General features: G+C 41.0%; 2 protein-coding genes and 1 long non-coding RNA gene across 8 annotated transcripts in view; all 3 read left to right on the forward strand.

Annotated features, from left to right (window-relative positions):
* The window catches only part of DENND2C (DENN domain containing 2C), a 96781-nt gene extending 90831 nt beyond the window's left edge, over positions 1-5950 (forward strand). For 2 of the 4 annotated variants that reach the window (XM_085023574.1, XM_085023576.1), the window contains exons 17-19: positions 2582-2821; positions 3064-3150; positions 3847-5950. In XM_085023574.1, coding sequence (XP_084879700.1) covers positions 2582-2821; positions 3064-3150; positions 3847-3878 — 359 coding nt within the window. In that variant the 3' untranslated portion in view covers positions 3879-5950. The remainder of the gene's footprint in view (positions 1-2581; positions 2822-3063; positions 3151-3846) is intronic. The other 2 variants (XM_085023575.1, XM_085023578.1) reach the window with 1 other exon arrangement.
* Positions 5951-6960: 1010 nt separating this feature from the next.
* On the forward strand, positions 6961-17555 carry BCAS2 (BCAS2 pre-mRNA processing factor). Its single transcript, NM_001244424.1, is given in 7 exon segments — positions 6961-7146; positions 7256-7348; positions 10418-10488; positions 11435-11596; positions 15326-15376; positions 15992-16072; positions 17254-17555. Coding segments are annotated over 7 exon segments (678 nt in total). The 5' UTR covers positions 6961-7053; the 3' UTR covers positions 17381-17555.
* Positions 17556-23715: 6160 nt separating this feature from the next.
* The window catches only part of LOC106507446 (uncharacterized), a 32535-nt gene continuing 31441 nt past the window's right edge, over positions 23716-24809 (forward strand). For all 3 annotated transcript variants that reach the window (XR_014844543.1, XR_001303429.3, XR_014844544.1), the window contains exon 1: positions 23716-23880. This is a non-coding gene — a long non-coding RNA (uncharacterized LOC106507446). The remainder of the gene's footprint in view (positions 23881-24809) is intronic.

Raw genomic sequence — 24809 nt, forward strand, 5'->3', positions numbered from 1 at the left:
AGTTCTACTTGAAGCTTTGTGGTGGGCACTTGTGTGGTCATTTCACTGCTGATATATTCACATATGTGAAAGAATGTATAATGTATATACCTTAAAACAGAAACAAAGAATGGAAGATAAGTTATAGAAAAAAAATTTTTTTTAAAAATGGCATCAGGTGTAAGAAAGTGAGTACAACAGGTGTAAACAACTCTTCGAGAGAAATTTTTTGCTGCGGAGTGGGGGAGAAATAGGACTGGAGGGGATGGAGAGTGGGGCAAAAGTGTTGACAATAAAAGCTGTGAGGACCATGGATTCTCAGCTCCAGAAGGAAAGACCTGAGAAGGAAGTCTGTTGAACAAACTATAACAAAAATCTAGATTAGGAGTTCCTGTGGTGACTCATCAGTAATGAACCTGACTAGTATTCATGAGGATGCTGGTTTTGTTTTGTTTTGTTTTTTAGGGCCACAGTCCAGGCACATGGAAATTCCCAGGCTAGGGAATCTAACCGGAGCTGTGGCTGCCGGCCTACACCACAGCCACCGCAACACAGGATCCAAGCTCCGTCTGGAACCTACACTGCAGCTTATAGCAATGCCAGATCCTAACCCACTGAGTGAGGCCAGGGATCAAACCAGCATCTTCATGGATCCTAGTTGGGTTGGTTAACCACTGAGCCACGACGGGAACTCCCGAGGATGCAGGTTTGATCCCTGGCCCCATTCAGTGGGTTAAGGATCCATCCAGTGTTGCAGCTGTGGTGTAGGTTTTCAGACACGGCTTAGATCTGGCATTGCTGCGGCTGTGGTCTAGCTGCAGCTTTGACTGGACCCCTAGCCTGGGAACTTCCATATACCCTGGGTCCACCCTAAAAAAAGAAAAAAATACCATTTGGGTATGAAAGAAAAAGGAGGAGTCTTAAGTTGAGCCTGGAACCTGGAAGCCAGCACATCTTGTAGTGGTTCAGAGTGACTTGACTGGAGTTTCTCAGTGGCCTACAAATTAAGGAACTGGCCTTGTCTTTGCTGTGGCTCAGGTCCCTGCTGTGGCTCCCTCCCTGGACCAAGAGTTTCCATATACCGTGGGCATGGCCCCCCAAAAAGAATCACCTGACTTGGGAATCCTGCAGCGTCTCCACTGCACTACATGAGGTGACCCTGGAGAGTGTCTTTTTTTTTTTTTTCCCCCTCTCTCTCTTTCTTTTTATAGCTGCACCTGCATGTGAAAGTTTCCAGGCCAAGGGTTGAATGGGAGCCACAGCTGGAGCCTCTGCCACAGCCACAACACCACCAGATCGAGCCACATCTATGACCTACACCACAGCCTATGACAACGCCAGATCCCAACCCGATGAGCGAGGCCAGGGGTCGAAGCCGCACTCTCACAGAGACAACGTCAGATCCTTAACCACTGAACCACAATGGAAACTCCCTTGGAGAATGTCTTTGATTGAGCAACAGTTTCCTTAAGTATAAAAAGGAAATAATATACCTACCTCACTGGATTATCATGTTTGTAATTGTAATTTGTTATTATTTTTATGGAATAATCGTGATGTAATATGTCATGGGAAAGTTGACAGAGAAACAGATTTGGTGGAAAAATATGATGAATTTGGTTTTGGCATGTATTGTTTATTTATTTGATTCATAGTCTACAATTTTCCAAAAGGACCTAAGATGGTGACTTTTTTTTTTTTTAGGGCCATACCTACAGCATGCAGAAGTTCCCAGGCTAGGGATCCCATCAGAGCTTCAGCTGCCAGCTTACACCACAGCCACGGCAACACTGAGATCCAAGCCATATCTGTGACCTGGGCCACAGTTTGCAGCAGTGCCAGATTCTTAACCCACTGAGGGAGGCTGGGGAAAAATCCACATCCTTGTGGGCACTGTGTTAGGTTCTTTATCCACTGAGCCATGACAGGAGCTGCAATGGTGACTTTTAGACAAATGGAATGTAAGTGTTCAAGAGACAGCCAAACAGTGATCACCTGTAGGTAGCCTGAAAATGTAGGTGTATTTTGGCGAAATGCCTAGGCTGGAGATCTGGGCTGGTTGAGAATTATCAACATAGAAAACCAGCTCTCTCTTTATACCAGTTAGCTCTTTACAGAAGGGAATATTGAAGAGAAGGGGTCTGAAGACCATGCTGAGGTAGAGGAAGAAGAGGCAGGAGCAAACCAGTGTCTGGTCATAAAGGCAGGAGAGGAATCGGGACACGAGGAGAGTGGAAAGGGAGACGAGGAATGAGGAGGTCACTCAAGTGCAGCAGAGAGCTCAAAGGACAATAACAATAGGAAATCATGTTAAATTTGGCTGGTTCTCACTGGTGGCCTTTGAAAGAACAGTTACAGTGAAATCACAGGTGTGCAAACCACAGTATATGTGGGAAGAAAATGAGGGTTAGGATATAAGCCATTTTGCTTTTTTCAGGTCATGGAGAGTTCAAGAAAGCTAAGCATGAGGATTCCTGCCTTTATTCTCTTTTAATATATGATTCCCTATGCATCACTTTCATACCAGAGCCAGTGTCCCTATACACATAAAACTTAGGGGTTTTTGTTTTCCCCTTTCTTTCTTTTTTCTTTCATTTTGCAGAAGATGTGACACTCAACTCTCTGGTGTCTGAAGCATTTGTCAGGTTCTTTGTGGAGCTGGTGGGACATTATTCTTTGAATATGACTGTCACTGAGCGCGGGGAGCGTGTATTCCAAAGGGAGCCGTTTCGTAAATCCCACACCTCCCGAAGTGTACGCCACTTCCTGGATCTCTTCATGGAGACTCAGATGTTTGCAGGATTCATCCAGGACCGAGAGCTTCGGAAAAGTGGGGTAAAAGGTCAGTTTCATCATGACATTCTCCTTCTGTATTTCAGGGGCACTTGAAAGATTTGAAAATAATGTAAACAAAAACAGCATAAAGCTACAAAGGCTCACTATGAGTTATTTATTGTGGGAAACATTTATTTTGTGATATTGTTTTGACTACAGAAGTACATTGGTAGTGAGCACAGACTTTTATTTAATTGATTTTCAGTCTTGAATATGTGACAGCTTCACTAACATGAAGTTTCCTTGTAGGTTTGTTTGAAGTCCGGGCCCTCCAGTATTTGGAAACAATTCCTGAGTCTGAGCCCAGTGGGGTGAATAGAATTTTGCGAAGTCTTGGTAAGTTGCTGTGTTTTCCTGTTAGATAAATGTAGTTTTTTATATTTTTAAGATAAATGTAGTTTTTAAAAAAACTGCAGTGAACATGCCTCATCACAAAACCTTTATTATCAGGGAGTTCCCATTGGGGCTCAGCAGGTTAAGAACCCAACTAATATCCATGAGGATGCGGTTCAGTCCCTGGCCTCCTTGCTCAGTGGGTTGAGGATCCGGCATCACCGCAAGCTGTGTTGCTGTGGCTGTGGTATAGGCCAGAAGCTGCAGCTCTGATTCCACCTTTAGCCTGGGAATTTCCATATGCCATGGGTGCAGCCCTAAAAAGAAGGAAAAGAAAAGTTTTTTTAAATGCTTTATAATCAGATCAACAATATATTGAAAATCCACCCCACACCAATACCAGGCTACAATAAATCTCCAGGGAGCAGGGCAAGTGATTTTAACCTACAGTCAGGGTTGAAAACCATGGAATTACATGAAGCCTGAGTTCTCTTCTACCTCTGCAGTTAGACACATTTGCGGGGGAGGGGGGGTGGTATTTTGTTTTGTTTTTATTTTGGGTGGTTAAACCTATCAACTGATAGCTTGAGGTGTCAGCTTCCTCCTGGTTGAATGACTAGGTTAAATCCTTGCCTCAAGTAATGTACAATAAATAAAAATGAACTAATGAGAGTTCACTCTACTTTTTTCTCCCTTTAGGAAGTAAAATGAAATTTCTTCAGAAGAAGTGAAATCTTTGATTGACTGCTTCCATCATAAATAGAACAAAAAGTGCTAAAGAAATTATTTTTCCAAGAGACAGGATGCTATGAAGTATTCTACAAAATTTTGAAAGTTGAAAGGTTACCAAGCGGGCCAGTTCTTGGAGGAGGACTCTCCTGTTGCTGCTGTAGTGATCACTGGAGAATTGTTGAGAGTGGTCTGCAACCACTGCCCAAAGCTCTCTTTACTCTGCCTCCAGGTTGTTTTGTTTTGTTTTGTTTTTTTCTATTTTGGCCGCTCCCGTGGCATATGGAAGTTCCTGGGCTGGGCCAGAGATCAAATCCCAGCCAGAGCTGCAACCTGCACCGCAGCTGCAGCAATACTGGATTCTTTAACCCCCTGCACTGGGCCAGGGAATGCACCAGCACCTCCACAGAGATGAGCTAGATCATTAACCCACTGTACCACGGTGGGACCTCCCCAGATTTTTTTTTTTTAAGTGGCCTTTTCTTTTTGATTCTTGGATTCATTCTTTGTGTTTTGTGCTTAGTCTTCTACAAGAGAATGACTTGGTGTTGCATTTAAAAAAAACAGCTCACAATGAGCCCAGTGAGAAAAGTGCTGCATTTAAGGTACTAGAGGGGCATGATAGAAGTAGAGGACACTCGCCCTTCATACGTAATTCTCATCACTGAAATAACCATGGCATCTTTAAAGCTGTGGGCTGTTTGAGCTGAACTAAGAATATACTCATTATATAGCTCCTTTTTTTTTTTTTAAGTCTAATGTTCTGTCTAGGGGAATCTCACTTACATGGAAACCCTGTTTATTAGCACTGTTAATTATCTTATAAAAGTAGACATCTCGAGGCTCCATTTCCATATTATGTGGCACTTGGGTAGCTTGTCCCTCATGTGTCAACATTAAATTTTGTGGAATTATATCTAATAGGAAAATGCCCTTTAAGGGCATGAGAACTACCTTCTTTTTTAGTATCCACCATGTGCCATGAATGGATGTCATCTTATTCAATCTTTAAATAATCTCATGAGTTATTTGCATCTCCATGTTACTAACAAAGAAAATGGAATTCAAAGAGATTAAATAATTTGCCCAACTGAAGCTAGGACTATTAGTTTATGAACATAGAGAAGGTTGGTTACTTTTGCAGATGGAAATTTGAGCTCTATGGGATTATAGCTATTGAAAGTTTTTTTTCTTTAAGCTGAACTGTACCAGAGCCAACTTGCTGCTCTGAGGATAAGGCTATTGGTGTCTAGAGAAGACTTTTTTTTTGGTTCCCTTAGAAATGTTGGGCTTTTTGTTCTAATTAAATTGGACTCAGAATAGGGACATTTCCTAGGCACACACCACATAATCACTCCTACTCTTAATATCTAAAGCTGTCATAGTGATTGGAGAGAAGAATTTGTCAGCAGTGGTGTAATTTTCATTGATATATGTTCCAGCAAGTGTCAGTTTTTCTTCAACTCCTGCTGACGGCTTGAACTGGCATTAAAAAATATTTATTCAAACTTAAAACCTTGTAAGTTACAGTATGATACAACTTATTAACCTGTGCAGTATTGTCTTTACAACCCATTCAGGTTTGCTTGAATGGATCTGAAGCAGACACCATTTAAGACGGGTGCTGTATAATACAACTCCTATATATGTGGGTCCAGAAAATAAAACTGAGCCTATGTCTTTTAAAAAAAAAAAAAACATGTTAAGCAGCTTACCCCAGTGGGGATCTTACCAGACATCTCCCCATTTGGTCACTTCTGAGGGAACTCCAATCCTGAGGGAACAGTTAGTAATTGGGAATTGAGTGTTTATAAAATGGGGATAGAAGGTGTAACTGGTGGATCCTGGCCATCCCTCTGTGAGGAGACTTTTGCTTTGCTACAGGGATGGGGGTCTTATTTTATCCCTGCAATCTGAAGCTGCTTCCTTTTCTTAAGTCTTTTATTTTGCTTTTGTAAAGTATTACAAATTCTGGACATGTTTGTAAAGTAATTGCTCAAGATTTGTATAAAATGTTGTTTACAGATCTTTTAATAAACAAAAAATTCCGTGGATCTCTTGGGAGAATCTTAAATGGCTTAAGTTGTAGATTTTTTACTTCAGTTAAATCTATATAGCTAGCACACTTAATTAATGGTAGGTTAAAAGATAATCCTAGGTTCAAGCTTAATAACCGTGGCCGACATTTCCAGGCTCTTGGCAAAGTCTGGGTCGATATTTGCACACCGGACACGGTATAGAGTCCTACCTACCTTATTTAGTCTTCCCCTGCTTAATCAAAGGGAGCTGGAAATAGGTACTGGCAGTATCACGAGTGTTAGGATGCAATGAGAAAGATTGTCCTGTTACCAGAAGCCCTAAAAGCAAAATGATTGGATTTTATACACGTCCTGAAGGCAAAAATCAGTTTTTTAAAAGATGAGGTTAGTGGGCAGTTACCAATCTCGCCCCGGGGGAAGATCAGGTTCCTTTTGTTAGGCACACTCCAGACTCCAAAGCTTCGCAGTTTTCACTGGAGTCTAACGCCCACTTCTAGAGTCTGCGAGAGCTGCACTTATTCCACTTATTCGGTGCAAAGATTCTCAAGGGACGGAGAACAATAGTGCAGATAGAGCAAGGAAGTGAAAAGGGAGAGTAGTTTAACCGAAGACTGGAAGGTTAGGGGAATAAAGCCGAGGTGGGAAACCAGGATCCTTCTCTTCGCTAAATCTTGCAGCGAGTTCCCTCAAAAGTTTTATTAAAGGGTTTCCCCTCCCTCAAAAGTTTTATTAAAGGGTTTCCCCTCCCAGATATCAGCGAGCCGGAGGAAACCAAAAGTCCCAACTCTTCCACTTGGCTGCCAATCGGAGGCAAAAAAGCGCAGCAGGTGGGGACAGGAAATTGAGACGTTCCTGCAGACTCCGGAGCCACACAACATGACGTCACGTCCGACCAAAACAAGAAGGCTGGACAATTTCTAGTTAGCACGCCCTCGGAATTAACTGAGCATGCGCCAAAAGCTATTACGCAAGCGACGTGCTTAGGACAGTGTCGGCGCTGACGATAGACGTGATTACATGTTCGACGTGATTACGTAGGTGTCGGACGTCGGCAACGTGATTATGTTAATATCGGGTGCAGGCCTATTTAAGCGAGCCTGAGCCCGCGCAGACTCAGAGAAGTCAGGCGAGCCCAAGAATGGCGGGCACCGGTTTGGTGGCTGGAGAGGTTGTTGTAGACGCGCTGCCGTATTTTGACCAGGGTTATGAAGCGCCTGGTGTGCGGGAAGCGGTAAGTTCCGGGTGTCTGTGTGACTGACTCAGCGCTCGCGGACACTTCGGGCTGGAAGACTGACCTAACAATGTGCTCCTCTTATTTTGGCCTCTGTTCTCTTTCTTAGGCCGCGGCGTTGGTAGAGGAGGAAACTCGCAGGTACCGACCTACCAAGAACTACTTGAGCTACCTGACAGCCCCAGATTATTCCGCTTTTGAAGTGAGTGTGATATTTTGAGTCCACGTTATAAACCAGGATCCTGTGAATCTTTGTTTTGGATTGAGAGCCTTAGCCACACAAAAGTGAATTTCAGATTCCAGCTTTAACTGTTACTTGCCTAGCCACAGCTTACTCATTGGTATAGGTAGTGTCAGTCAATTGAAAATAGCTGCATGGATAAACTGTCTCCCGGGTTCTTATTCTTAGAGCCACAGAAGGACTTTCTAGGGCTTCGCGAACTGATCTAACAATGCAAAAACGAATGTTAACGTTTTTCCGAGGTAGGTTCACTGCGTAAATTCTCAAAGGGATCCTTTTCTCTTTAAGGTCTACTGCAAAACAAGTGATCTAGGGTTTTTTAAATACACAAAAGCCTAGTTACCTAAGCTTCTGAGAACCACTGGAGGGCGGTCTTTGAACCAAAGTTTAAGTATTTTCTGAATCTGTGAGAATGACTGAAGAGACAAACCGTATCTAAGTAATGCACCCTTTAAATATTTAGAAGTGCATCTGTAATACTATTTAGGGTCTAATCAGCTAAATGAAATGTAAAATATTTCTAAATTAATGGATTCTGTTAGGCATTTTAGTATATACATGTTCCGTTTTTCCCCATATCTGGTAACCATTTATTTACAAAAGAAATCTCTTATAAAAAGCAGTATTTCTATTGAAGTAACATGAAAAAAATATATCGGTTAAGTTTTAAGTAGGAGAGAGATGTTCCTATGGCATCCTGTTTTCCCATGCTTTTTCTAAATGTCACCCAAATGTAGATGTTACAGTATTAAGAACTATGCACAGGAGTTCTTGTCCTGGCTCACGTGGTTAACGAACCTGACTAGTATCCATGAGGGCTTGGGTTCGATCCCTGGCCATGCTCTGTGGGTTAAGGATCCAGTGTTGCCGTAAGCTGTGATGTAGGTCACAGAGGCCACTGGGTCTGCGTTGCTGTGGCATAGGCTGGCAGCTACAGCTCTGATTCAACCCCTAGCCTGGGAACTTCAGCATGCCAAGGCTGTGGCCCTAAAATGACAAAAAAACAAAACAAAAAAAAAACTAGGTACAGTAATAATAAGTCCTTATTAGCCTGATTTCTGAAAATTTCAGATAACTTCATTCAATCACAAACTTTTAAACACTTGAACAGGTTTTCTTTTTTGGTCTCTTGAGTAGAACCTATACTTCTATGTTTATAATTAGTATAGTGATTCTTAATAGTAGGAGCTAATAGTGTACTGAGCTCACTATCTCAGTCCTAAAAGCAGTCCTGTGAATTGTAAACTGTATGTTTTTTATACCAGTTTTTTGGATAGGAAAAGTGCAGCTTACTAACTTCCCCATGATCTTCAAACTGCCTTTGAAGCTGCTCTTTCATTAATTCATTTAACAACTATTTCTGACATTCTTTTTAAGTTATTGGGGAACAGGAGTTTACATTCTAGTGTAGAGACGGATCAGAAATTATTAGATTATTGGTAAAGCTACATGGAGAATTAAAGTAATGATGTGATACAGAGTGACTGGGTGACTACTTTAGATAGGATGGTTGAGGAAGGCCTATGTAATCTGAGATGATACTCCATGAGCAGGGATGCTTTTTGTCTTCTTCACTGTATTTTCATCCCTTAGGACAGTGTCTGGCACACAATAGGCACCCAAATATTTGTCAGTTGAATGTATGAAGAGCTCCTAAGGCATTCTGATTTAACGAATACTTACCATGTGCCATTCATGCCTGGACTTCTTATATGACAGCCCTGTGAGTGTTGGCTCAGTCTTTGGAGAGAGTTGAGTTAAAATTCCAGATCTCTCACTTATTGGCCATGTGAGTTAGGTAAGGGCTTCTATGTTACGTGGCTCAAGTTTGTGTGTGCTGTATTTTTGTAGTTTCTCTCACCTCATTAGTAGTGTTTACTCTTTATCTGTCACTGTGCATAGCCTTCTAGCTAGAATGCCTTAGTGTCTGCAGGAAACAAAATAACCACATTTTCTTAGAGGTGTGTGCAGCTCAGCAGTATTCCAAAAAAAAAAAAAAAAAAAAAAAAAAAAAAGGCTTTCTCCAACAAGACATACTTAATGCAGAACTTTTAAACAAGGAATGTGGGCTTCTGGAAGTCCTTTTTAGCTTACTCTTTAGTCTAAACGGAATAGAATGTTGACCAAAACATTGGCCTGAAGAGGTAGAGCTATACCACATTTTTTTTTAATAGTAAAATTGTTGGAGCAAACAGCAGAACCAGTTCCTTTTGTCCCTTCTTCTAGTCTCCATTCTTTTTTTTCTTTTTAGGTCCTGCACCCACAGCATATGGAAGTTCCCAGGCTAGGGGTCGAATCAGAGCTACAGCTGCCGGCCTACACCACAGCCACAGCAATGCGAGATCCAAGCTACATCTGCGACCTACACCACAGCTTACGGCAACACTGGATCCTTAACCCACTGAGCAAGGCCAGGGATCTACCAGCATCCTCATGGATACTACTCAGGTTCATTACTGCTGAGCCACAATGGGAACTCTCTCTCCATTCTTTCCAAAGAGTAAAGTGTAAAAAGAGCAGCAAGGATCAAAAAGGAAGTGTAAATTTAGGCTCATAGCTCTAAAGCAAATTATGTATGTCCAGGCCATCTTCTTTCTCCCCTGCCCCCAGTGAATCCTTAGAGCCGTGGTTCTCAGCACAGCCTTCACTTTACAGACAACTGGTGAGTTTTTAAAAAAAGTTATTATAGTGTCCAGTCTCTGCCTCAGAACAATTACTCGGAGTAGGGAAGAGGAGCTACATGTGGCTGGTATTAAAATTGTTTGCTCCTGTATGATTCTACATGTGCTGCTGGCACTGAGAACCACTGATCTAGGATTAATCCTTTTCTCTATAGGCTCCTTTACATATGAAGTATGTGTGTGCCTGTGCATTGAACCCAGAGAAGACTTGGGAGAAGGGAAGTGCTCCGCTATAGTGGACAGTCATAAAGTAAATACCTAAGTAGCTTAGATCCGTTATTTGATGGTTGTTAATATAAGTTTATTGATATGATTTTGGAAATAATTCTTTCTCTAATTTATATATCAGACTGACATAATGAGAAATGAATTTGAAAGACTGGCTGCTCGACAACCAATTGAATTGCTCAGTATGAAACGGTAAGTTCTATTTCTGCATTCAGATGCTCTCAAATCATAGTTTAATTTTAAATTATTAGTCAAACTACTGTAAACTGTTAAATATGGAAAAACAATTCTTGTCTGTTTTTTATATATTTATATTTTTCTGTATAAAAGTTATAATAGTGGTTCGTGTAATCACGTGTTAATATTCAGAAATATTCTTTGCACCGTTATTTTAATACAAAAAATATTTTAAAATACCTAACAGGGAAAGAGTAAATTAAAACACAGTTCACGTTTAAGAGTTCCTAAGGGGGGATTTCCCTGGTGGTCTAGTGGTTAGGACTTGGCGCTTTCACTGCTGAGGCCAAGGTTCAATCCCTGGTCTGAGAACTGAGATCCCACATCAAGCTGCTGCAAGCTGTGGCGCCCTCTGGCCCCCTCATCCCCCAAAAAACTCAGAAATTAAAAGTTAGTTTGTAGTAATTCAGTACTGAACAGAGATTTATGAAGAGGTTATGTTGCCGGCTATATTGGCAGTATTGAAGTAGTATGAAGATAAAGACTGAGTTCCAAATGTAAAAAATTACTGTATCCCTTTACCATTTTTTTTCTCTAGAAGGAGGTGGGTAAGTGGCAGTGAGAGTGGGTGGATATAGGTATGTTTTACAAAATAACTTCATATCCTGCTTTTTTTCCCCTTAAGATATCACAAACATTTTAATGTTTTAGGTATTCTTTAGTAATGTTTAATAGCTATTATAATAATCATTTATATGAATGCACTGCAGCTTGTTTAATCAGTTCACATTGAAGTTTGTCAATTGCTTGTTTCTTAGGATAAATAGGTTTCTTATTATTGCAAGGTCTGCAACCTAAGTCTTCTGTAGTTTTCAATGTGTATAGGTCCATGATCCTGTTGGGAGGAGACAAAAGGTTTGGAAGAATAATGTGATTTTATTTCATTGTTGTTTAATTTCAGATATGAACTTCCGGCCCCTTCCTCAGGTCAGAAAAATGACATTACTGCATGGCAAGAATGTGTAAACAATTCTATGGCTCAGTTGGAGCATCAGGCAGTTCGAATTGAGAATCTGGAACTAATGTCACAGCATGGATGCAATGCCTGGAAAGTATATAATGAGTAAGAAGCTTTTTTTTTTTTTTTTTTTAAACCCATCCCACCCATAGTCTTGCTAGGGGAAGTAGGATTAAAAATAGTATAACTGGACTTTCACTTGGATTATGTCCTAGAACTAGAATTCATATAAAAGGCTACTGCTTTGAGACCCATCTCAACATTTGAGAATACTAAAGGGACCTAAAACTAATGCATTTATTGTATAATATTGCAATAGTGAGTTCTGAGGTCTAGATTTACAAATCACAGCATGGTAGAACGTAGGGGATTGCTTATACAGTCAGCTCTCATTAGTTGCATGTTCTGCTTTATAAAGTGGCCTTGAATACTGAATTAGCAAACAATGAACCAGTTCTCCTGGGAGAAATACATACATATGTAGATATACATATCTCTCACATAGATTATAATCTTAAATACTTTAAAGCAACTTATCATGGCAGGTTCTATATTTTCTTTATAAAAGAGAGGACAAAGTTGAGAAGTGTTAAGTAATTTACCAGAGTTGGAAATTAAACTCTTTCCTTTGGTCATGTCTGTATGGGACCTGAAACAAGAAGGCAGAGTATCACCTTGTTCCACTCTAGCTAGAAATGTTCATGTCCAGCAACTCAGTTTTTTTGCTGCTCTGAGCATGAATGATCACAAAACACTGCAAGTGTTGATTTTAGGTTACAGAAAAATTTGAGTAAATAGGCAAAAATTCACAGATACAGAATCTGCAAATAATGAGACCTGACTGTAAGTAGAGAATTAACACCAGCAAAAAAATCCCAAAACAAGCCACTGAGTTCCTATTTCTGTTCCATATAATTAGCTTTAGGTTTTGTTATTTATTTAGGGTTCAGTTCCTATTTGTAAGTCAGTGCTTAGATGATCTCCATGGCCCCTTTGGGCCCTAAAATCCCAAGTCTCTATTAACAGTTTAAGGAGAAAAGGCCGTTGAACCTCATGAGTGTGCATAAAACTGTTAAAGAGTATGATTCCTGAAACTGTAAAGCAAAATTGCAAAATGATAAAAACCTTTTCCCAAATTTTCAGAATTGTGTTTAAATTTCTGTGGCCATATAGAGATTTGTGGGCAAAATCCAGCATTTAAGAAGCTACAGAACAATTCACTTTCTACTGTGAATATATTACAAGCAGAATAAAGGGGAAATGGGGCTGGAAGGATTAAGAAATATAAAAGAGCAGATCATTCCTAAAAATGTTTGTATTTTACTAAGTGGAAAAATGTCCTCTTTATCCTCAAGAAGCTTTATCTAGTTGAGGAGACAATATATTCTGTGGCAGATAACCACTAGTTCATTTTGGTGATACGGGGGCAACTGCTGCATTGCATGTTGTGGTCCATAAAGTACTGAGATCCAAAGAAGGGACATTTAGATCCCACATAAAAGTGATTTCATGCAGTATTTGTCTGACTTATTTCACTAACCTTCATATTCTGTAGAGCCATCCACATCACTGCCTATGGCAGTATTTCATTCTTTTTCCTGGCTAATACTCCACTGTATGTGTATATGCATAGCACATCTTAATCCTGTCACCTGAAAGGCATTTGGGTTGCTTCTATATCTTGCCTGTTGTAAATAGTGCTGCTATGAACATTGGGGTGCATGCATCTTTTTGAATTTAGAGTTTTCATTTTTTCCAGATAATTGCACAGCAATGGAATTGCTGTATCACACTTTTTTTAGTTTTTTAAGGAACCTCCATACTGTTTTCCAAAGTAGCTGGACCAATTTACATTCCCACCAACAGTGCACAAGCGTTCCAGAAAAGAGTGAGCACATCCCAGGAATGGAGGAGGGCATAGATTTCAGGGTGGGCCTGGAATATTACATTGAAGAGAACATTGCTTTCAACTTGCCTAGAAACCATTTAGTAATTTTCCCTTACCTACAAGGTAAGGTCCAGACTCTTTAACATGGTATTCAAAGCAAAAGGCTATACTTCGGTTGTAGACTTTGACTCCAGCCAAACTAGTCCTGACTTTGGTAATTATCATAAACCCTGCTCCTGAGCCTTTACTCAGGCATTGCCTCCTCCCGGAATACCTTGAACTCTTCTACCCAGATTCAGCTTATTTAGAGCCCGACTCTGATCTGCTTCCTTGTCTTCCTTGATTGAAATTCTACCTCTGGTACTCTCTTCATGTTCTTAGTAACTTTACAAATAATCATGCACGTGTTTTCCATTTAATTACGTAACACTTTATAGTGTTGGCCGTTCTCCTGTGCACCATGTTTTCTCTCCTCCAAACCCAGTGGATACTTCTCTAGAAATGTACTATGTCTTAACAAAGTAAATTTTCTTTCCTTGTGGAAGGATTTGAGGGTGTCAAATAGGCTAGACAGTGCTTTTAGCTTTTAGCAGGACTGCTAACATATGTATGTATATGAATATATATATATGTATGTATATTTCATTCATTAATAAGAGAATTCTGTACATGAAACTGAGGAGTAAACCTTCAAGGTCAGCTCCCAGTTTTACAAATAAGCAGATTTGGGCCCAGTGATGTCAAGTGACTCAAGGACACATACCTATTTAGGGAAGCGCTGGGACTAGAACCCAAGTCTTCTGACTCCGTGGCACAATGTGGGAAGTTTCAGGTTCAGAGTACTTGAGGAGGGACCTGGGTACTTAAGAGGGAGGCTGGAAGAAGGGAGACGATGACAAACTGGGCATTCTGAAAGAGGTAATTCAAAGGAAAGCAAAAAAAAGCAAAGGAAAGTTCCCTGTTAATGGTTAGAGGTCAGGAAGAGACCACTGAGCTTCGTTGTTCTTGGCATGGAATGATGGTCAAAGTCAAGGAAAGTGGGATGAGCTAAAGGAAAGCCTGGAGAGGCACAGCTGTTTGAAGATCAACTCTAGAGAATTGGGGTTAGTTACAGAAAATTTGTCAGTAGAGAGAGGAGAACAGCAGGAAATTTGAGTCACAAAAGCAGGGAAACAATACTAGATCTACAGCAAGAGCATAGTAGTCAGTATGGTTGAAATGGACTCCAAAAGTGATTGTCTGCTGCCTTAAGAGGAAATTGATACAGTATGCGAATTATATCTCAATGAAGTTGTTATTTAAGAAAAAGAGGACAGTTGAACTCTGCCTTGAATCACTTCTCTAATGATAATAATCTCATGGAATTCTGTTATCACTCAACTTCTCCCCTCTGTACTTAGAGCAGGCTTGGACTAGAATCTGAATCTGCAGCCCTCCACAACAGGTCTCTTCTTAGTTAGCAGTAGACAGGAGAGAAGAATAATGCAATAAATGTAGATAAAAAAGGAATTCACGTTGTGCCTCAGCGGGTTAGGAATCCAACTGGTATCCATGAGGATGCAGGTTCGATCCTTAGCCTGGCTCAGTGAGTTAAAGATCCGTTGTTGCCATGAGCTCTGGCATGAAAAAGATTAAAAGGGGTTTAAATGAGTATTTTCCATCTTCTTTATAAAAAAAGTAATAACAGTTTAAGGAGTAATGTAAGTACACAAAATCAGAATATCGGTGAACAGCTTGGATCTAAAGTAGAATTCACCTCTGACACTTAGCATTAAATTAACTAGTATTATAGAGTGCCTAACAAGGTGTTTGGCACAGAGAGCTCAATAGATATTAACTATTTTTAGCAGAAAAACTTGACCTTGTATCAGCTAGATAGTTCGGTTTTAGCTGGTGGTATTTGATTTTAATGTACATTAATCTGATTTCCTTTTTCTTTTCCTTAGAAATCTAGTTCATATGATTGAACATGCCCAGAAAGAACTCCAGAAATTAAGGTAAATTGTTAGGTGAATCCTTAATAAATAGAGTGGGAAGAAGGAACAATGGGTTGTTGTCATATGAGAGTAGACAATTGATGATCCGCTCTTAGTCCAGTGTTTAGTGTCGAGTTTGCCTCACCTGAATGGAGGAGCAGAAGACCTGGTGTCTGAAAGCATCTCTACCAAGTCATTTGCTATCTGCAAGTCTGCAGTTGTTGAAAGGTCCCCTTTAGAAGGGGAAAAAGTTGTAGAATAATGTGTATAACCTGATTTATGTCAAAATGAAAGCCCTGATCTCTATATGTACATGTACATACAGGAAAAAATCTGAAGGAACACTCACCAAAAACTGAACAGAAGTTATCAGGGAGAAGGAGAAACACATGGGAGGAGGGACTTTCAGTTTTTAATTTGTACATGTGTGTGTGTATGTATTTTCCACTGTGAGCATGTTTTATGAAATTTGTAATTGAAAAATAATTAGAAGAAAGTTAATTCCTAGAATTAGTCCATAACTTTATGTATCTGTTCTTCTCAGTGATTAAAGATGTATTAATTATAGATTTTTCTGCTGATTTTGGTCTTATGTTAAAATGTAGATGGGTTATATAAATACATTTTTTTTTTCAGGAAACATATTCAAGATTTAAATTGGCAACGAAAGAACATGCAGCTCACAGCTGGATCTAAATTAAGAGAAATGGAGTCAACGTGAGTATTTACAATTCCATCATCTTTTAAATTGCTTAGTACATTTTAACGTCAAGATTCAGCGATGTAATTGGAGTTCCTTTCCCTTCATGGCTCAGTGGTTAATAAACCTGATTAGGATGCATGAGGATACAGGTTTGACCCCTGGCCTCTATCAGTGGCTTAAGGATCCAGTGTTGCCATGAGCTGTGGTATAGGTCACAGGCATGGTTTGGATCCCATGTTGCTGTGGCTGTGGTGTAGGCCGGCAGCTGTAGCTCTCATTCAACCCCTAGCTTGGGAGCCTCCATATGCCAAGGGTGTGGCCCTAAAGAGCAAAAAAAAAAAAAAAAAAAGAACAAATAAAATAAAAATTCAACAATATAATGAAAACAGTATTCAAATGGGGTGCCAAAAGTGCCTTAAAAATGCTGTTTTCTAAATCCCACTCTTCATTGCCTCTGCCTCTTCATGAAGTCTGGGCTTGGAAGGAAAACAAAAACTGAATCACTTCCAATTGATTCTGGTCTTAAGCTCCCTGTTTTCCATTCAATACTTCTGCTCTGAATAGGATTCTATGTATATTCTCCTTTTAAAAGAAAAAAAGTTTACTTTTTGATTCTTGCAGGAGGGAGATACTTTCTTGATAGTTTGTAAACTTTTTGTTTTGAGATAAGTGTAAGTTCACATGCAATGTTAAGAAATAAAAGAGATCCTGTACACCCTTTACTCACTTTCTCCCTTAATTGTTTTTGAAAATGTAAAGCTAGAAGTAAAAGTGAGTTTAATGATCCCATTTGAAAATGTATATACTATAAAAATCTTCTAAGAGGAATTCCTGGAGTTCCTGCTGTGGTGCAACAGGACCTGCAGCATCTTTGCAGCACCTGAACATAGGTTCCATCCCCATCGCAGCACAGTGGGTTAAAGGATCTGGCTGCAGCGTCAGCCACAACTGTGGCTCGAAGCTGATCCCTTGTCTGGGAACTCCATATGCTGTGTGGCAAAAAAAAGAAGAAAGAATTCCTTTGGCACTGGGGGTTAAGGATCCAACATTTTCACTACTGTGGCTCAGGCTGTATCTGTGGGGAGGGTTCAGTCTCTGGCCCCAGAACTTCCCCATGCTGTGGGCATGACCCCCCCCCCCAAAAAAAATCTTAAAAGAGAGATTAAGTAATTTCCCCCCTTTTCTTCTTTTTTAGTTGGGTATCCCTGGTCAGTAAGAATTACGAGATTGAAAGGACTATTGTACAATTAGAAAATGAACTCTTTCAAATGAAGCAGCAACATGGAGAGGCAAACAAAGAAAACATACGGCAAGACTTCTGAAAAAGATTAATTTGGCGGGTAGGAAGGAAGGCTTTCACAGAAGATCAGGCATCTGAGCTATGAGGAACAATAACATCCTATGAAAATCATCCAGGTTAAATGTGGAAACCGTAGAATGTGGACTGTTATATGTCATTTGTACATTTAAGCAAAATAAAAAATTTCAAAATGGTGGTGTTTTTGTTTTTGCTATTAAAAAAAAAATCTTTAGGTCTCCAAGTAAGTATGACCTTAGAATAATGGTTATATAATTAATTTTGAGCCACTAGGACCATATTTTTTGTACCCAAGAGATCTTTATTGAAAGTTTTTTTGAGTGCCTGTTGTGGCGCAGTGGTTAACAAATCCAACCAGGAACCATGAGGTTGTGGGTTCGACCCCTGGCCTTGCTCAGTGGGTTAAGGATCCGGCATTGCCGTGAGCTGTGGTGTAGGTCGCAGACGCGGCTCAGAATCCCACACTGCTGTGGCTCTGGCGTAGGCCGGCGGCTACAGCTCTGATTAGACCCCTAGCCTGGGAACCTCCATATGCTGCGGGAGTGGCTCAAGAAAAGACAAAGTTTTTTCAACCTGTACGAGAAGTTGGAAACCTTTGGTTTATAAGTGTTTGAAATAAAGAGGTGGTTCTAAACAAATTCTTGATTACCAAACAATAAGAAATACAGTGGCTTCATATATCACCTATGATCATCACCACAGGTAACAGTTACATTAAGCTTAGTATGTGCTGAGCACTCTTCTAGGCACTTTGGGTAGATGAACTAAATTTACATGAATTTTAAAAATAATTTTTTTTTATCTTTTTAGGGCCGCATCGGTGGCATATGGAGGTTCCCAAGCTAAGGGTTGAATTGGAGCTGTAGCTGCTGGCCTACACCACATACATCCACAGCAATGTGGGATCCAAGCCGGGTCTGTGACCTATATACCACAGCTCACGACCACACCAGATCCTTAACCCACTGAGACACCAGGGTTGAACCTGCATTCTCATGGATACTAGATTCGCTTCTGCTGAGCCACGATGGGAGCTCCAAAAAAATTGATCCTCACAAAAAATTTGTTCCCATACATTTAACAGGTACTGATTAACTAATCTGCCAAAGTTTGTTAAGCTAGAGGGCATCATCCGTGTTTTTTGTGGGGTTTTTTTGCTGTTGTTGCAGTTACTCCTTTTTAGGGCCACAACTGTGGCATGTGGAAATTCCCAGGTTAGGGATTGAATTGGAGCTGCAGCTGCTGGCCTTTGCCACAGACACAGAAATGTGGGATCGAGCTGCATCTGCCACCTACACCACACGGCAATGCTGTATCCTTAACCCACTGAGTAAGGCCAGGAATCAAACCTGCATCTTCATGGATACTGGTTGGGTTTGTTACCACTGAGCCACAATGGGAGCTCCATCATTTGCTTTTTAGGGCCACACACCCATGATATTTGGAAGTTCCCAGTCTAGGGGTCAAATCAGAGCTGCAGCTGTTGGCCTCTGCCACAGCAACAGCAACACAAAGCCAGTGATGGAACCCACATCCTCATGGATACTGGTTGGATTCATTTCCACTGTGTCACAATAGGAACTCCCCATCATCCAGGTTTTGAACCCACTAATCTAGTGCCATGATTGTGTTCTTAACCCTCTATATTTTAAGGGATTAAAATATAAAAAATTACTGCCTAATTAAAAAAAAATACAACATACCTAAGGATTAGTAGTCTTTAAGGACAGAGACCTTTTATAAATCACTGAGAGGTGGACTCCCACCAGAAAAAAAAGATGTTTAGCATTAATAATACAAATGAAATCTAGAACTTTTAAAACCCATTATGTTGATGATAGTGCCTTTTTTTTGAAGTATAATTGAAAATAAGGCTCAGTGCTTTTTTTCCCCCACCAACTGTATTGAAGTAGAGTTGATTTACAGTGTGTTAGTTTCAGGTGTATAGTACAGTAATTCAGTTACATGTATACTTTTTCAGATACTTTCCCTTTAGAGGTTCTAAAGGGAATATAGTTCTCTGCTATACAGTAGGTCCTTGTTGATTACTATGTATATAGTAGTTAATCTGCTCCTACTAATTTGTCTCTTCTCCCCTTGCCCTGTTGGCAACCCTACATTTGTTTTCAATGTGAGTCTCTGTTTTGAACATAGGTTCTTTTCTCTTTGTGTGTGTGTTTACATATATGTATGTATATACACACACATAAGTACACACTTTTTTAGATTCATGTATAAGTGATGATATTTGTCTTTCTCTGACTTCACTTAGTGTAAGTGGTCCATCCATGTTGCTCCGAATGATATTAGATAATTCATTCTTACGGCTGAATAATATTCTGATGCATCTTTATTCATTCATCTGTTATTTTTAAGTTTTTTAAGGAGCGTCCATCCTGTTCTCCCAGTGACTATACCAAATTACATTCCCACCAACTGTGTGGGAGGATTCGTTTTTTCTGCATAACCTCTCTAGCATTTATTATTTGTAGACTTTTTTTTTTTTTTTTTTTTTTTTTTGCCATACCTATGACATGAAGACGTTCCCAGGCCTGCGATCAAACCTGAACCACATCAGTGACAAGGCAGAATCCTTAACCACTAGGCCTCCAGGGAACTCCTCTGGTAAACTTTTTGATGATGGCCATTCTGACAGATGTGAAGTGATACCTCACTGTGGTTTTGATTTGCATTTCTCTAATAAGTAACGATGTTGAGCATTTTTTCATATGCCTGTTCACCACCTGTATGTCTTTGGAGAAATGTCTATTATTTCATTTTCTTTTATTTAGTTTTGGGTTTTAGGGCCACACCCGCAGCATATGGAAGTTCCCAGGCTAGGGGTCCAATCCGAGCTACAGCTGCCGGCCTACCCCACAGCCACAGCAGCATGGGATCTGAACCGCATCTGCAACATACACCACAGCTCATGGCACTGCCAGATTCTTGACCCACTGAGCAAGGCCAGGGATTGAACCCACATTGTCATGGATACTCGTCAGATTCATTTCTGCTGTGCCACAATGGGAACTCTGAGAAATATCTGTTTAGATGTGCCTTTTTTTTTTTTTCTTTTTAGAGCTGCACCTGAGGCATATGGAAGTTCCTAGGCTAGGGGTTGAATCAGAGCTGCAGCTGCAGGCCTACTCCACAGCCACAGCAATACTGGATCAGAGCAGTGTCTGCAACCTATACCACAACTCGTGGCAATGCTGGATCCTTAATCGGCTGAGTCAAGGGATAGGACCCACATTCTCATGGATACTAGTCGGGTTCATTTCTGCTGAGCCACAAAGGGAACTCCAGATTTGCCCATTTTTTGATTGGGTTGTTGGTTTCTTTGATATTGAGCTGTACGAGTTTGCTGGAACTGGCAAATCTTTAGCCTCAGTTAAAAGCTCATTGGGGAGTTCCCGTCGTGGCGCAGTGGTTAACGAATCCGACTAGGAACCATGAGGTTGCGGGTTCGGTCCCTGCCCTTGCTCAGTGGGTTAACGATCCGGCGTTGCCGTGAGCTGTGGTGTAGATTGCAGACGCGGCTCGGATCCCACGTTGCTGTGGCTCTGGTGTAGGCCGGTGGCTACAGCTCCGATTCAACCCCTAGCCTGGGAACCTCCATATGCCGCGGGAGCGGCCCAAGAAATAGCAACAACAACAACAACAACAACAACAAGACAAAAGACAAAAAAAAAAAAAAAAAAAAAAAAAGCTCATTGGTCTTGAGCTGTTGACTGCTCAATTGCAGAGGACAATAAATTAGAGAAATGTATGAACTACTTACAAAATGTAGTCAAAAAAGTTATAGGGATGGAGTTTCCATTGTGGCGCAGTAGGTTAAGAGCCCAACTAGTATATATGAGGACTCAGGTTTAATACCTGGCCTCACTCAGTGGGTTAAGGATCCGGCCTTACCCTGAGCCGCAGCATAGGTCATACCATCCAGCCGCACCTGGGACAGGTATATGTGAATGCATTTTTTTTTTTCTTTTCAGCTGCACTTGGGACATGTAGAAGTTCCCAGGCCAGGGACTCAGAGTAGCAACCTGAGCTGCTGCAGTGACAAAACCAGAGCCTTAACCCTCTGAGCCACAAGAAAATGCCATGAAGGCATTTTAAATAGTATAATTTACATCAAGTTCCCAAAAGGTCTGTATACAAGAAAGATCTGGTAGGAGTTCCCGTTGTGGCTCAGTGGTTAACGAATCTGACTAAGAACCATGAGGTTGCGGGGTCAGTCCCTGGCCTCACTCAGTGGGTTAAGAATCTGGCGTTGCCGAGCTGTGGTGTAGGTCGCAGATGCGGCTCAGATCCCGAGTTGCTGTGGCTGTGATGTAGGCTGGCAGCTTCAGCTCCGATTCAACCCCTAGCCTGGGAACCTCCATATGCCGCGGGAGCGGCCCTAGAAAAGGCAAAAAGACAAAAAAAAAAGAGAAAGATCTGGTAGACATGACCATTCTGTGACATCAAGTTCCATCTTCCTCTGTCCCTTTGCCATCTCCCCAACCCCCTCGTGATTACATTGAGCCACCCAGATAATCCAGGATAATCTCCCCATCTCAAGGACCTTAACTTAATCACATCTGCAAAATCCCTTTTGCCAAGGAAAGGAACATGTTTACAGGTGCCAGGTATTAGGACCCGACATCTTTGGGGGCCATTATTCAGGGTACTGTAAGTATCTACATGTGAGTGAATGTGCAAGGTAACACAAGAACTGAGAGGTAAGCACTTAGCTGTGTAAAGAGAAGGTGTCTTAGTTCATGTGAGGTGCTGTAACAAAAATACCACAGACTGGATTAAACAACAGGCATTGATTTCTTACAGTTCGAGAGGTGGGAAATCCAGGATCGAGGTGTCAGCAGATTTGTGTCTGGTGATAGCCTATTTCCTGGTTCAGAGCAGGCTTCTGTGTCCTCATATGACAGAAGGTGGGAGGGAGCTTTTTGGGGGTCTCCTTTATAAAGACCTTAATCCCATTCATGAGGCTCCATCCTCATGACTTAATCACTTCCTAAAGGCTCCACCTCCAAATACCAGCACACTGGGGATTAGGTTTCAACATGTGAATTTGGCAGAAGGCACAAATATTCAGGCTAGAGCACGAGGCAATATTTCAAAGGTTGAATGAAGATGGGAGAGGACAGAGGATGTGAACTGCTAGCTTTAAAGATGATAGAAAGGGATCATGAGCTAAGGAATGTGAGTAGCTTCTTGAAACTAGAAAAGGAAACAAATTGCCCTAGAAAGTTCTGCCAAAGAAACTCAGCCTTGTCGTTCGGTTTTAAACTTCAGATATCCCAAACTGTAAAGTAATAGTTTTTACTTTAAGCCACTAAATTTGTGGTAATTTTCTACAGCAGCAATAGAAAGCTAATACAACAGTTGGTGAATACTAACAACTCTGACTAAAATGGTTTAAAAATGTTTATTATAGGCAGTTCAGAAAATGAAGGTACAAAAAAATTATTCATAAACCACCAAAGATAGCCACTCCAGCGTTTTCCTGGTGGCCTAGCAGTTAAGAATTCAGTGTTGTCACTGCTGTGACTCCAGTTTAATCCCTGGCCCAGGGACTTATGCATATGATGGGTGTGGCCAAAAAAGACAGTCACTCTGTGCATCCAAAGGTATTATTTTCATTTAATGTCAGAAGAGCACATAGTCACAGATGGAAACCCTACATTTCATTTAGTTTCAATATAAGTTTATTGGCTACCATGGAATAAAAATTAATCAAATGGACTAATGGGACACTTTGTAAATATTTATGAATGGATGTTTATATGTCTGTTTCACTCTGTTTTCTACCCTAAGGACTAGTGTTTATTACATCAGATCCTCTTTGCTTCTTCCATCCTTCGAATGTATTTCTGCATATTGGAACTCTATTTGCAGGTGACAGCTAACTAAAACTTAGTTAAAAGCAGGAGTTCCCCCTTGTGGTGCAGTGGAAATGAGTCCAACGAGGAACCATGAGGTGGTGGGTTCGATCCCTGGCCTCGCTCATTGGGTTAAGGATCTGGCGTTGCCATGACCTGTGGTGTAGGTTGCAGACGCAACTCAGATCCTGTGTGGCTGTGGAGGTGGCATAGGCCGGCAGCTGTAGCTCTGATTGGACCCTAGCCTGGAAACGTGCCATATGCTGTGGGTGCGGCCCTAAAAAGCAAAAAAAAAAAAAAAAAAAAAAAGCAGTAAAAGGGTCTTTATTGGCTCATTTAACTGGTATGGAGAAGTGGAGGTGCCTTCAGGATCAATGAAATCTAGGGATTCCTGTCATCCTCATTGTTTTTCATCTCTTTTTTGTTTCTCCTTTTCTTACCTTATTCTCTTCTCCTGCAGAGAGGTTTCCTCAGGATAACTTGAGCCAAAGACGAGGCAGCTGCAGATGCACATCATCCCACTTTAGCAATCCCAGAGGAAAGCAAGGGTATCAGTACACATAATTCCAGAGAAGAATTTCAGTTGACCTCGTCTGGATTCCATGTTCAATCCTTGGACTCAGAGGTATGGCTGGGGGTTTGAGATATTATGATTGCCCATACTCAGGGCACATGCCTGTGGCCTTGTGGCAGGGTACTATAGGCAGCAGCTGGATATGGTCAGCATTGCTATGAGCTGTGGTGTAGGTCACAGAAGCGGCTCGGATCTGGTGTTGCTGTGGCTGTGGCACAGGCCAGCAGCTGTAGCTCCGATTAGACCCCTAATCTGGGAACCTCCATATGCCTTGGGGGGGGTGGCCCTAAAAAGCCAAAAAAAAAAAAAAAAAAAGAAGAAAAAAAATGGAGGTCAGTATCTGAATTTTTTAATAACTGTCTTTCGAAAGATATTATACAGGCATTCTCTGGTGGTGCAAAATATTCAGGATCTGGCATTAAGGATCTAGTGTTGTTACTGCAGCAGCTTGAGTCACTGCTGTGGCATGGGGCATGGATTTGATCTCCAGCCCGGGAACTTCCATATGCTGTGGTCATGGCCAATAGAAAAAAAAAAAAAAAAAGATATTATGCAAATTCAAGATTACCCCCTCTCATCTCTGTCTTACTTGGTTGGATTCTTATGTCTTTTGAGAGGGAAAGGGGTAAACTCAGCTCACTTGCAGTGAGTTACTGTAGCAGGGACCACTACTTATCCTCTAGTTTGTGTTATCCCCTTCTATATTAGAAGTTTTAGCTTCTGGGCACATGGATGCTTAGCTTAAAACCAATTTCCCAATTTCCCATCTGATCATGTGCGTGCATCATGTAACTAGATTGTGCTCAGTGAGATAAGAACTGAAGTGATATATGCAACTTGAAAGTCATGCTTTTTCGTGTTATCGCTTTTGTTTTTTTAGGGCCACACACTGGGTATATGGAGGTTCCCAGGCTAGGGGTCTAATAGGAACTACAGCTGCCAGGCTATGCACAGGCGCAACAATTCCAGACCTGAGCCAT

The sequence above is a fragment of the Sus scrofa genome, chromosome 4 (assembly GCF_054392235.1).
Source record: "Sus scrofa isolate SSC_HxYL_T2T_F1_AM1 chromosome 4, Sscrofa_HxYL_maternal_Yorkshire_Landrace_v2.0, whole genome shotgun sequence".
In the NCBI taxonomy this organism is placed as follows: Eukaryota; Metazoa; Chordata; class Mammalia; order Artiodactyla; family Suidae; genus Sus; species Sus scrofa.